Source organism: Coturnix japonica, chromosome Z (assembly GCF_001577835.2).
Source record: "Coturnix japonica isolate 7356 chromosome Z, Coturnix japonica 2.1, whole genome shotgun sequence".
Lineage (NCBI taxonomy): Eukaryota > Metazoa > Chordata > Aves > Galliformes > Phasianidae > Coturnix > Coturnix japonica.
In genome coordinates this window covers 23,369,949-23,383,735 of record NC_029547.1, presented here as the reverse complement: position 1 = coordinate 23,383,735, position 13,787 = coordinate 23,369,949, and the positions used below count along the sequence as shown (strand labels likewise).

General features: G+C 41.5%; 1 protein-coding gene across 3 annotated transcripts in view; it reads right to left on the bottom strand.

The window, feature by feature from the left end:
• Positions 1–11,782, bottom strand: part of DOCK8 (dedicator of cytokinesis 8) — a 73,512-nt gene extending 61,730 nt beyond the window's left edge. Inside the window, exon 1 of one of the 3 annotated variants that reach the window (XM_032441260.1) lies at positions 11,695–11,782. Coding sequence is in view for 1 of the 3 variants with exons in the window: in XM_015848888.2 (XP_015704374.1) it covers positions 11,267–11,319 (53 nt within the window). In the remaining 2 variants the exon portion in view is untranslated. Of the gene's footprint in view, positions 1–11,266; positions 11,429–11,694 lie in introns of those variants that run through there. The other 2 variants (XM_015848888.2, XM_032441261.1) reach the window with 2 other exon arrangements.
• Positions 11,783–13,787: the final 2,005 nt, after the last annotated feature.

Here is a 13,787-nt window from a genome sequence, read left to right as displayed (position 1 = left end):
TGGCAGCCAACCCACCAGGGCAGCCAACACAGAGAGAGGAAAAGGCAGAGGAAAGATTTTCTCTTCTGCATGAGAGTCTCTTCCAACTCCAGCAGGAATTGGTAGGTGTCTTAGATCTACCAGGTGCTGCATGGCAGAGTTTGCATCTTTGTTCTGCAGCCTCTTGATTTCCATGACTAATTGAGGTAACCTCTGGCTACTGCTATTCTTCTCAGCAGAATGTGCTGAACGTATTCCTCTTCCTGTTAAGAGATTGGCATCTCATAGAAGGCATTATGGGCATCTCATTACAGGTATTAGATCTGACTCCTAAAATGAAAGATGCATATATAAGAGCAGCTGCTTGGAGGTTGTACCTCATTATTTCTGCCCTATTTTGAAAAGGAAAACGGCTTCTATATTGGTTACTCTTTTCATCTTCCCACAATGGATAATACCTAATTGTGAATATCTGTAGCAAGGTATAACAGGAAGCTCAGATTATTCAAAACTGTGATTTTCTTTTGAACACATCAAGTAATTTTCTACCTTGTGCAGAATCGTGTGTTACTGCTGAAAGTAGAAGACCTAGCAGCAGATGTGTTCAAAAACCTATGTTACAGTGTATTGCAGAAGTTACTGCCAAAAAAAAAAAAAAAAGAGAAGATATAAATTACACCATGTAAGGGGTCATGGTATGAATGTTTATTCACAAAAGAGGAAGCATGCATGTGGACAAGGGGCCAAACTTGCTGTCTGGTAAAAACCTGTGCAAGTCAAACCCACTGGGAGGAAAAAAGGTTTTCAAGATTAGTTCTAGAGGGTCCACAATACTCATGAGTAAGAATTTGCAAAATAAATCACTCCAGTCAAAGAATACTCAGTGTCCAGGCCAGTCACATTGAACCTTTTAATGCTTTTCTGTGATAGTTTTACTGGCCTCATTAAGGCTGTTGACAGTATGCCTCACAGCATTCCTATAAGCAAAATAACAAGATAATGTCTAGATAGAGTTATCACAGCTAGCTGCTTACCTTCTTAAAAACACACATGCAACACCCTTATTCAAGGTGTGGTCATAGTTTATAGTTTCATAGTTTAGATTTCAAACAATGTACTGCTGTAAATGAGAAATTTGTTTTCATCCTAGCTCCAGTCTACTACCTTATTTTACAGCACTGATGATGGTAATAATGAATATAATGATTAAATCTGTGGTTCACATCAAGCTGGAATAAATTGTGAAAAACAAGACTGGCACTTAAAATGATCTCATAAACAGTCTGAAATCAGCACCATTACACTCAATAAAAAGAATTGCACATCTCTAAACTTAGGAATAAAATGTATCACACATAGAAATGCAAAATGGGAAATGAGCCGTTTAAGTAAACAACACTGCTGCAGAAGACACTCTGAGAAAGAAGACCAAGACACTAGCAGAATACCCTAAGTGCAGAAAAAGGGAAGCTGTTTCTATTTATTTAAGCCAATGACATTGCTAAATCTGACGTATACCATAAGAATGCAGCAGAGGAAGAGGCAATTACACTGAAAAACCTGCCAAAGAAAACAGTGAGAATGTTAAGTAGTTTGTGAAGGACGATGAACAAAGACTGAAAGAAGTGGATGTGTTCAGTTTACAAGAGTTGACTGTGGAGTGAGACAGCAGCCCTATGGTATGTAAAAGGTGGCATAAAGAAAACAGCGAGCAGTTCATACCCATGAAGGGGAGATGCAATCTTCTTAAATTAAAGTAAAATAAATAAATAAATAAATAAATAAATAAATAAATAGCAATTGGGAAAAATGTTCCCACTTAAAAGGCAGTGGGACACTTGAGGTAGCTGCCTGGTGACACTGCGGTCAACAACCCTGAACAACCAGGAGAGCTGAAGCTGGGCAGCTGTTTCCCTTCACAGGTGGGACCCAGCAGACAGCTCACTTTGGTACCTGTCCTTTTTGTTTTTTGCTTGTTTGTTTTCAAAGAACAAAAAGGAATCATCAGGGGAAAAGCAGAAGCTATAGACTTTTGTTTGTTTGAAGTCACTGCTGAATTCACAGTTTATCAGCATTGCTACGCTGTGTTGTAAGATAGCGTAAACCCAGAAAAAACAGAAGCGAGAAGACTAAGGCTCTCCCAGACTCTTTACATCACTGATTGCTCCACGGTAGTGAAGCAAAATAACATCAACTGGACTTCATTGCTTCACCACATTGATGCGGCCAGTCTGAATGATGATGCTAGAACTCTTCTGGAGTAAATACTGAAGAAGCCCAAGTTCACCAGAGTTGCTGACCCATCCAAAAAGGACAGGAGGGTAGCCAAAAAAAACCAAACCCGACATTGGTGCTACTCTGCTTAAGAAGAACCTTGTCAGTATCTGTGCCAGCAGCAGGTTGGATACTCCAGCAGTTCTCCTGAACTGCTGACAGAAAGCTGAGACATAGCCTGCATTTCACAAATACTCTCCAATGAGAAGTAAACATTTTGCATAACATATTAAATCAATATTGCAACTGAAGTAACAGATCACATCTGTAGGCTTTTAAAACTGAGTTTAAACTGTAAGTCAAATTCTGAGATGCACTGCAAGGCAGAGCTCATTGCAGGCTTGGAGATGTGACAATGTGGGTTACAGTTTGGGCTCAACAAGGTGTAGGGAAAGGAAAATAAAACAGCCATCTATTCTGTCTCTCTAATGTATGTTGCATCTATGGTTGAACACTGCTAGGTTCAATTAAATTAAATTTAATTAAAATGGTATCAATGCATATAATGCAAGGAGCTAGTTCTGCAGTTTTATTCTGCTCAAGAGTATAGTTCTTTGAAATCTGTTTAAAGGCAAGGACAATGGAAACTTCTGTAGTATGGGTACCATGAAAACATAAACACAATTAGAGATTTATAGGGAAAATAGAGTTGCTTTGAAGATCATCTGTTAATGGAAAATCAGAAGCTTTGTAAGAAGGAAAAAAAGATCTTAAAGGTATGCTTCCCACATCTACTGATCCAGTTATCCAAATGAAATTAAAAGTTATGCAGTAGATGGAGGTGTCAAGAGTAAATTATAACACTGAGACAGTCTCTTCCAGCAGACTCCGTGTCAAAGGCTCTGCTGAAGTCTAAGTAGACCATGTCAACAGCCTTCCCTCATTCACCAGGCAGGTCACTTGATCACAGAAGGAGGTATAGGCTGGTCAAGCAGGACTTGTCTTTCACATGACTTCTCTAGTTACTACTGAAAAACAAGCAACCAACAATTCTGGAAGAGAAAAAGCTATAACTACCTACCCCCATCCTCCGCTCCCACACACAAAAACACAGCTTTGGGCAACAGTCCAGATACTTAGCAATTATGGGAATTTTGCTTAGAAGTTCCTTTCTTGCCGTCAGTGGAATTGCCTGTTTTTTCTTCTAAGCTTCCAATTAGTCCTCAAGGCAGCAGAGCTTGGCCTTGTTACTGCTCTCAGCAGCAGCTGATCTAAACTAGCAGCTATTTCCCTGGCAGCTCAGGGGCAGCTCCCTTTACATCCTCTTTGCTTAGAGGGTCCACCACACTAATAGTCTGTATCAGATGAGGCAATAATGATTCTACTCAATACAGCCAAAATGTAACCACAGCCTTCTCAAAGGAGATGGTGCAGAGAAAGAAATTTAGGAGGAAAGATCATGGATTTTGTTATACTGCCAGCTTGTTACGTATAAAAACAGGCAAGAGGTTCATTTTTATTTCTGACCCAGGTTATGGGTGCCATGCACTCAGTGAAAGTTTTTCACTGCAGCTCAGTTTTACTGCTTCTGAATCAGGAAGAAACATAAACATACAATAACTAACTAACTAATCAGATGAATAAAATTCTAATCCTAGCAGTGGAAGAAAAGGACAACCATATTTTCTGTTCACGTAAAGAAACAAAAGATTTAGGATTTGGTCCTGCTGACCCATATTTTAATATGCTTCCTAGTCACTGTTCTCTGCAGATAACACGCATATGAGAAGAGCATGCGCTGCTTGCTGGTTGGTTCTCATAACAGAAGTGTTTGTAGGTGTAATGATTCTTGCATATTGGTACTTAAAACAAAGAAACATATATGCATTAATCTTATGTGCCATACTCCCACAGACTTAAATTGATCATTGGAGTTTATACATCAATACAAAGTTTCTGATGAATATTTCAGACGGTAACAGAAGATTAATTTGTGTGAAAACAATATGTTTTTTAAATTGTTCTGCCCACTACGCTAAACAGCATTCAACATTGTGTATACAGATATTTCATGCAGATTAACCTCTGTTTATCTAAGGATAATGTTACATGGTTGGCTCAGAGTATTTGCTGTGTGCTCACACTGAGTCCTCTTTATATGTTCATTTCAGCTGAGGTGGTTCAAGAAAAGGCACCTAAAAAACACGCACTGAACTCTGCAGAAGATTCTGTAATCTGCAGCAAGGGCTTAACTCTTTGCTAATTTGTTTATTGCTTGCTAAGCAGTTTAAAACTCTTCCAAAATCTTGGATCATCTACCAATTGCAAGAGCAATTTCACAACCATTAGTGATCATACACACTTGCTTTTACACTGTGACTGAAATGTCATAGAATGGCCTCAGGGTGTCTTTTGGTTTTTTGTTTGTTCTGCACTGCTCTACCACATAAAGGCAAAAAGAATATGGCACAAATGCAAGGAGTTGTCTTTCAGCTCACATTTTCCACCTGAGCTTCACAAGGGCTCCATTACAAAAATGCTACTGTAACACTGATCATTTGTAGAACTCATATCAAATTTAACAGCTAAACAAGCTTTGACTCCACTTTCTTCCTAAACAGCAACTGTCAGCAATAAGTGAAAGGAGTTCAGACATTAAAAGTAATACAAATAAAAAAAAGAGTATGTCAGTGTTATTCACGGGGAATTTTTCTTTTTGCTGCAACAGGGTTGGTTACTTTATGAAGTTATTTGTTTTTTTTTAACCAAGGTTTTTATTTTTAGTAAGAAGAAAATGAGTATTTTGTGTATTTCATTACTCACTCCAAAGAAATCCATAACATATTCATAGATGGCTCTTTAGCGCTGTAACAGTATGAATATTTCAAAAGCCAGAGGAGGAGATAATTAAATGACACAGAACTGGGGAAAAAAAAAGCTTTTGAGTTAATACTTTGCCCCCCCACTTCCTAAGCACACAGACTTCTAGCATTTGTGTGTGATATTTCTGAGGGTGACTTTGATTTGTTTCATAGTGGAAACAGTAAAGCCCTGCTGTGATGCTGCTGATGACATCATGTAGGACTTCAGTTGATATGGGTAGACTGGCATTTTCAGCTTCTGCCCTTGTGCCCAGAAGCCTGGAAGACAATGCTATGTTCTGCTGTAGCTGTAAGCTTTTTATGACCCAGTGTGGATGGACTGCCCATAATGTTGATTACCTAATTTCTGCCTCACAGTTATGTCTGAAAATCAGAGACTGACACAGGAGCTGTTGGGAAAACACATGTAAACCTACAAATTTTGCCCCCCCTCCTTCAAGCCAGATCAAGTACAAAAAGGAAAGATGTGTTTGTTTTTTCCTCATTTTTTCTCAGAATAATATTTTTTTCTTTACAGCTTTAAATTTATAGGTTTTTTTTAAAAAAAAAAAAAAAAAGTGGATCTTTTTTTAGGCTAGCATACCTGAAAAACACTGGCACAGTTTCAAGTATATGAAGAAGGCACATGTTCTGTCATTTTCAGAACAGACAAGTGGGACTTTAAATTCAAAGGGAGCCAGACCAATAGCTAAGATAGACACAACAACACCTGGAAGGATAAAACAAGGAATGTATGCATGGGACCTGGTGGAAATAAATAAGTTTCTCAACCACAACTTCATTTTTCTTGCGTTATAAAAGCAGAACTTCGTCACAGTCTACAGCTTTGAGCTCTGAATGCTTCCCAATTTATAGAGGGATGTATGATTTTAGAAGCAGATTTTAAAATGCAGCCTGAAGTCTATTTCCTGCTCATCAGTCATTTTCCAGAGATAAACCAAAACCCACAGTATTCTAATCATGCAGCATGGATTATCACATCTGGCTCCGGTGACTGCACAGATCTAAGCACAGTTTAGCAACAGTCTTCAACAACTACTGTAGAAAATAGATGGCTATATTTTAAACACAATCTGAGTACCCAGTCAGATGAAAAGGTTAGCTTCCTGCCAACAACAGCTGTTTGTAACATCTGTCTCAGTGGTAACAACACTATTCTGCTTGTTTCTACAGAGGCTGTTTGCTAATAAAGTGCACATTTCTAGTATGGAACTCACCTTTCCCATATTTGTAATCTAAACCCTTGACTGGATGGGCCTGTATTTGACATCAGCCCCTTATTTAAGTGCCTTCTGTCACCTTGATTGTAAAACAGATGGGATACCCAAAAAAAGGCAATCATAAAACATAGGATAAACAATGCAAACCAAAAGTAAACCACTACAAATATCCAAGGGCATCAGCATTGTCAATAAGTAGTAAGAGGATATTTTACTACTCTTTCTTTTCTACTTCCTAAAAATTAATTTTAGGTTAAAAAAAAAAAAAAAAAAAAAAAAAGTATTCTGCACAGTTTACAGTAAGAAAGGTCTGTGCATTTGGTTTGAGGATCCACAGAGTTTTGCATGGGCTACACACAGTTTTGCACATAGCTTGCTTTTCATTTAGTCTGCACTTGTACAGAAGGCTTTGATACAGTTGAACTTAAATACAAACATCTATCACTGCCTGAATGTGAGCCGCAGATCAGCTGATGCTGGTTTATATTATACATAGTGACCAGCCAAACTGTGCATCACCCACATCTGCCATCTGCTCGAGCATGGTTGTAAACTGCACTAGCACAGACTTAGCCTGGTCTAACTTCTCACAGGAAACACCCTAGCAAAGGCAAATGTATTATCTCCAGGGCTGATAAAAAGATAATTTCACAGGCATTAAGAAGTTCCCTCCATTAACTGCAGAGCTACCTACAGTAGACAAGACGCCTCCCTAGCCTGCTTCACACAGAATCACAGAATCACAGAATTACCATGACTTGCTTTATGCAAAGAACTAATATGGAGAATTCTTTAGATTTACATTATTTTTTCTGCAGGTTATGTCCCTCCTTTGGAGTGGAGAAGAACTGTAAAAGCATCCCAAAGAAGAAGAGAGAGAGGTTACTATACCCATAGAAATAACTGCCTGAGACCAGAAGTTGCTTAGCCTTCCATGTGCAGTCAGCAGTAATGGCTGACAAAACAGGGATGAAACCACTGCTTCAACTCCTATTTCTTAACAAGTTTTTCTGTGCACTCAGACTGTCTTGAACTCAAACAGAAGTGGGATGGGAGGTAAAACACCTATAAGCAGATGCTGCAGCAGGAACTGACCTTTATGGACCATAAAAGCACCTTTCTCTCCACATATGCTTCAGAAGCACATACAGTCTATTCCGTGTAATAAATACAAATCCAGGTGACATCCGTACAATGATGCTATAAAAAGAACTGGGACAAACCAGTTTGCAGTAAGTCAGAAAGAGAAGGGTAACTTTTCTTGGAATCCAGCAACACATAAGAATTAGGGTTTTCAAATATCCATTAAGTCTAATGAAGTATGCACTGGATGAGGAAAATACTGGTGCGTCTCTTCTGTGAGGAAAGGCTGAGAGAGCTGGGCCTGTTCAGTTTACAGAAGAGAAGGCTCCAGGGGATCTTATTAATGTCCATAAATGCCTGAAGGGAGGGTGCAGAGAGGATGGAGCTGGGCTCTGTTCAGTGATGCCCAGTGCCAGGACAAGAGGCAGGGAGGTACATGCTGGAGTTTCCATGTGAACATCAGAAATGTTTTTTACTTTAAAAGGCAACTGAACGTTGGCACAGGTTTCCCAGAGAGGTCATGGAGTCTCTCTCCTTGGAAGTACATATTTCCCTGGGCATAGCCCTGGGCACCCTGCTCTGAGTGTCCCTATCTATAGTATTAAGGATCTACAGCAATCCAGACAGACTACTGTTAAGATTGTTTGAGCATACTGCTTTGCATATAAGTTTGAAAAGTCTTATTAACTTGGGTTATCCCTACTCAGATTCCCAGGGTGCAGCTCATTTAACTAAAAGAGGATTCAGCCCTTTCATCAAGTGTGTCTTCCCTCGTGACCTTCCTTCCTGAATTAGACTGGCCCAGCAATAAATGATTTTTAATGCTACAACTGTCTTGACAATACACACACTTAGACGGTGCCTCAGTGGTCGTATTTGATTCTGTGCACCAAACAGCATTTAAAAGCTGGCAGTAGTTATACAGCAAACAGCCTAACAGACAGTTATTTTTATTAAGATTTCTACCATGACTTGCTTTATGCAAAGAACTAATATGGAGAATTTACCACATCTTTTAAAAAGCACATCTTTATACACACCACCTGAGCTTGTTGTAGATGCAAAACAGAAAAGGTGTGAGATTCTCTCCGCAGCTGATTTAATACATTTAAAGCAAAACAAACAAGAAGTATCTTGGCCTATGTAATGAAGTTTGGAAAACTGCTCCAAGTAATTAGCATTTCATTGTATCTATTTAATAAGAGTTTATTTAAATTCAGTCAAGCTTATATGCCTCATCCTCGTAAAGGTATTGCACTGAAAATAAATCTGCTATCAGAGGAGGCTGGAAATGGCCTCTCCTGACATGGAAACCAGGATGAACTTCCCCACATCCCCTGGTCATTCCTCAACACAGTGGACACCTATAGCATTCCGAGAGCACCATAAAGACCTCTCAACACTGCATGCTAAGGAGATCTTTCTTCCCCTTCCTTTGTCCTGTGCAGGAATCCATTTGGAAAGACAGTATAGCTTAGTGAAGGCTTAGGCTTGATTTCAAATAAATTAAGAAGTTGTACAGGAACTTATTTCCTCATGCAATAGAAATAAATGTTAAATACACTGGATGCTTTCTGAAGTCCTGCTCAGTTTTTGGCCACTTACTCCACATGAAACACAGGTCAGTTGTCAGCACGCTGCCTAGGATCAGAGATGCTAATTTAGATGCTTGCTCCTTAATTTCTGCATAAAAGATGAACATCGTTATATGTAAAAGTTATCCCATTAAAACAGCAGGAACTACTCACACATACATGCATTAAGAACATACGTGCAAGTCCTTGCAGGATTAAAAAAGGCAGGAAGCAACAGGTTGGGGCAGCAAACATGGGTGGAAGGGCAAATAAAGCGATAGGAAGACGTGGTTATGTGGGCAGGTTGCATACGCAGCTCACAAATCTGATCGTATTTTAAGACCTGATTTTAAAGTTTGTCCTTGCTTTAAACAAATACGCTGCTTGTCATAGCTCCTTCCTGAAGCATTTGCAGTCCCTGTGCACACCATCAAGAACTCACTAACTTTAAAGCATGACACCAGAGCACTAAGACAACATTCCAGATTATGTAATTGCTAGTTTTATACCGAACAATGGTTATCACAGCTTGTAAGCCGCCTGGATATTTGTCATGCTTTTAATGAACATGCATTTAGTGAACATGCCATGCTCACCTTATGTGAGGAGCACAGAGGCAGTAAAGAGCCAGGACAGAGCCCAAAACTCGACTGGTCCTCATTAAAAGCAGCATATAGTCAATTCACCAGCAAGAGAAATGAATGAGAAAGTGTACAGCTTGAATGTGTATTTACAGGGGAGAGTAAAATGCAGAGTAATTATACAGTGTAATAGCTCCTGTAAACGATGCCTTGTCAGCAATGACCAACTTTCATTAAGAGCTCTATTTTGAAGAAGTGAGTTCAGGAACTGAAGAAAGAGGAAGAAAAATGTATAGCTGCAGAGCAGCCTTTTGTGTGAAGAAAAGTGAACTAAGACACCTAATAGTCCCCCTTTTTCTTTAATTAAAAAGATTAAAAATGCCTCTTGTGAAAGTATGGTTACCCTACTGGTAGTAAATCAAACTGTGCATGGATTGTGCAAAAACAAGATGGTCCGCCTGAGGAAAGAGAAGCGATGCTCTGCTAGCAAATACATATCATCCCTACCAAAGCAGGGAAGAGAATATTCTTACTTGCAAAATAAATAAGCAGGTTGTTCAGCCACAATCATCCCCAGAATGTGAAGAATATGAAACTCGAACATTTGGTTTACTACAAAAAATATGGAGTGCTCTGCTATCCGATCAGAGGAAATAAAACTGTAATGGTCCAATTTCGAAAGAGCTCTTAATAGTAAATTTCTGTGAGCCAGATTAATTGGCACTGTTGCACTAGTTTGAAAGGCTCCAGTCAAATGAACATCACCACGGATGGGAGAAGCTGCCAGAAAGCTGGCCCTAAAAATAGGAAGATAAAAAATAACCCAAACTCTCTAAATATCAGCCAGTTATGCACTTTATTCAAGCAAGGCTTCAATTTACTGTGAATCCTGGGGGGGGACCCAGCAGCAAACCACTCATGTCACAGCCGCTCAGTATGATATCTCAGTCTTGTGCAACATTCACCATAAATCCAAAATGAATCCTCAGGGGATATGGAAAGGTATGCTGATGTGAGCTCTGCCATGGGAAAAGCGTATGGCAGCAGAGCTAATTTTATCCTCTGCAGCTGAAAACCCCATGTCCTCCAACAGATTGCTGGGGAGGTGGAGTTTCTGTGCATACTTTCCGAGGTTGGCTTTCTCCTCAGTTTGTATTACCATTATGCTATTTGCTTTCTTACGTGTCGGCAAACTCAGTCACCCCGCATTTACACAAACCCCCCTGGAAACACGGTTTTAGCCTCTGACAAGGGTTTGGAAAAGCAGCCTGGTGTTTCCCTTCGGCAAATCGGTATGAAAACAACTGTCTTGGTGGCCGCGGAGCAGCTGAGCATCAGCGCTTCCCTGGGACGGGACTCCCGAGCTAAGACGTCCCAACCATTGAACGCTCATTTCAATGCGTGGGGGAACAAACTTCTTTTACATCAGAGGGATTCTCTGATTTTCCTTTCCATAGATGAAAAGGTAAAAGTGAAAAAAAGCACAGCGAGGGATGCCCTGTCGTGCCGGTGCCCCACGTAAGCCCCTCTTTCCCGGGCGCGGCAATCCGTCCGTCGGACCCTCGTGCTGATACATCAGCATGAGGAGCCCCAACGCCACCACATCTCCATCGCGGACATGGACACACCGCTCTGCACCGGTATTTCTCAGGGGAAGAGCCCCACTGTGCCGTGCCGTGCCGTACCGTGCCGTGCCGCCCTCCCGGCGGCCCCACTGAGCGGACGCCTCTCACCTGTTGAGTTTCAGGGCGAACGCCCTCCGCTCGGCAGCAGGTAAGGTCGCCATGCGGAGGGCGCAGGAGCCGAATGCGCGCAGTGCGGGGTAGCCTGCCTCGGTGCTTCTATTGCCGCTGCATGCTGCGGGCTGGGGAGCTGGCGGCCGTCTGACAGCTTGGGCTGGGAACTTCCGCGTTTCACCTTCCTCGCCGAAATCGAGCGAGGTGGGAGGGTTCAGCCGCCCGCGCTGCCGGCTCCGACCCGCCGCTCCTTACACCGCACCCGGCGCCCCCAGCCCGATCCCGGACCCTTTGGAGGGTTCCGAGGGAAAGCACGGATCGGAGCGAGCGCACCTGCGGAGGAAGGCGGCAACAAACCCCACGGCGCATCCCCAGACCGCTCCCAGCCCCTTTCGTCTGGGTACCGCGGTGTTGGTCTTACGCACCTACACGCTCATCTGCCCTTGACACTCGCGGGAGTAACCGAGATCGCTCCTCCATCGCCTGGCACATAGGCGTACGCTCTGGGCAGGCAGTCATAGCGAGGTGCGTTAGGAGCGCGTTAGAGTCGGTGCCCGGTTAGTGGACACGTGCGTGCTGCCAACAGCAGGTGTAGCCCCTTCTGCAAGGAGGGGCTGCCCTACCTACAGGGTGAATCTGCGGGCTTGCAGCCTGCGAAGCCATGACTTACGACGTAAATAAATGCCAGCTCTTTAATTGGGACGGTGTTTTTCCAAAACACGCGTGCACCATGGATAAGACCATTAAAGTAATTGAGTGCATAAGGAAAACCCTCACAAACCAACAAGTTTGGCACCAGGCAGACTGCGCTACTGTACACCTCACCTTCACTTGTAGCTCAGCTTTTAAAGGGCCATTTTTGCTAAGTATCTTATGGATACAAGCAGAGAAACACAGAAGAGCTGAAAGATTTAACAGAAGTAAATGTTAAAAGTTGAGAATGGAAACAAATATAGATATCTTTGCAAGAAAAAAAAAAACAAACAGAGAAGGATCTACAGAAGAATGAGATCTCAGAGACAAGTCTGAAAACAGAGGAAGAAAATACTGAACTCTGCTATTACTAGACAAGAACAAACTGGAAAACGATTGCAGTGGGAAGAATAAATTCGAAACCTTTTTTGGGCAAAACTTACCCACCACACCCATCCTTTATTTACGTCAGTAAGATAAAGCTAACAACATTTACTTACTGTTAATTTGAACTTAGTTGTCACTTGGTTACAAATCACTCATAGCTGTGATCTGATGCATGCGCTGGTCTCAGGAAAAGCTGGGCACCAGAGATGCTGAAGGTGGCAAGATGGTAATTTGTACTGACTGACTTCTTCTGTGCATTCCCATGTGTTGGAACTTGATCACCGCCTTCAGAACTCTCCCCAGTGCACAACCCAGCTGCAGCTTTAGTGGATGAATTACTGACATGCAAAGAACCATCCAAATGTGCAGCCTGCTCTTGGACAGGCCAGGGCAATTTGGCTGTGGAAAAAAAAGACAAGAACAATGAAGCATTTTTTTAATAAGCCCTTGCCATTTAAATGGATGCATTCATTTTTGAGAGCCTTATTTGATGCAAATTGGCACACAGGGTTAACACAAAACACATGATGTCTGATGTTTCCTGGAGCACCTGGTATGTACTTCTTACCTGTTGGAATCAGCGGCCTCAACACTGATGAAAGTTACATATCTGAAATTTACTGAAATACTGGATTCAGCACTGTGGCCTCTCTTGAACACTCTCTTTGTTCCTATGTGAAATTGGTGTACAGAAGACTGACCTTCTTTCCTCCTGTTTGCTTTATAGAATTTTAGCCTAGAGGGTAATATAAGCCACTCTCTGCTTATGATGACAAGAAATAAACACCAGTTTGTTGATTTTTCTTTGCTGTCCAGACCCGCTGCAAGAGATGTTTCTTCTGCACTCATCACACAGGTTGAGATGGTCTCTCTCAAATCAGCTTCATTCTGTCTCCTGTGTAAAAGAAGAAGCAGTGGAAGAAAAAATTCATTTCTAGATTTTCACTAGTACAAAGTCATTGCTATCATATGCTTCTGGTAGCATTATAGATAGCCTGTCATTAGAAGAGCTGCTTCTTCACAGAAACCAGGTCTCTTGTTCCTCAAAATATGGCTTCTGAAAAATGTGACTGTCATTTAAATTGTTTAATTTCAAAAGCTTCCATGAAGCTACGTGTTTTCTAACCATGCCTCTGATTCTAGCAGCTTACAAGTGAAGGAGAAAAGGAATGAAAAATAAGCAGGTTGCTCATTTAACCATTCCATACCTTGTCTGGCTGTAGAGACAATAAGACAACAGCCTGGTCATTAGATAGATATGTTTCATATCTGTCTTTCTGTTCACTGTAGACCAAAATGGAAGGGACTGGACTTTCCCATTCTTTCTTTACCACGGCCTGTGGTTAACTGGGTTTGGGGTGTCGTGTTTGCTTGTTTGAGAACATGAAGATGTTTCTATTTCCAGCTGTATCTCCAGAAACCGCTACTCAGTGAGAAA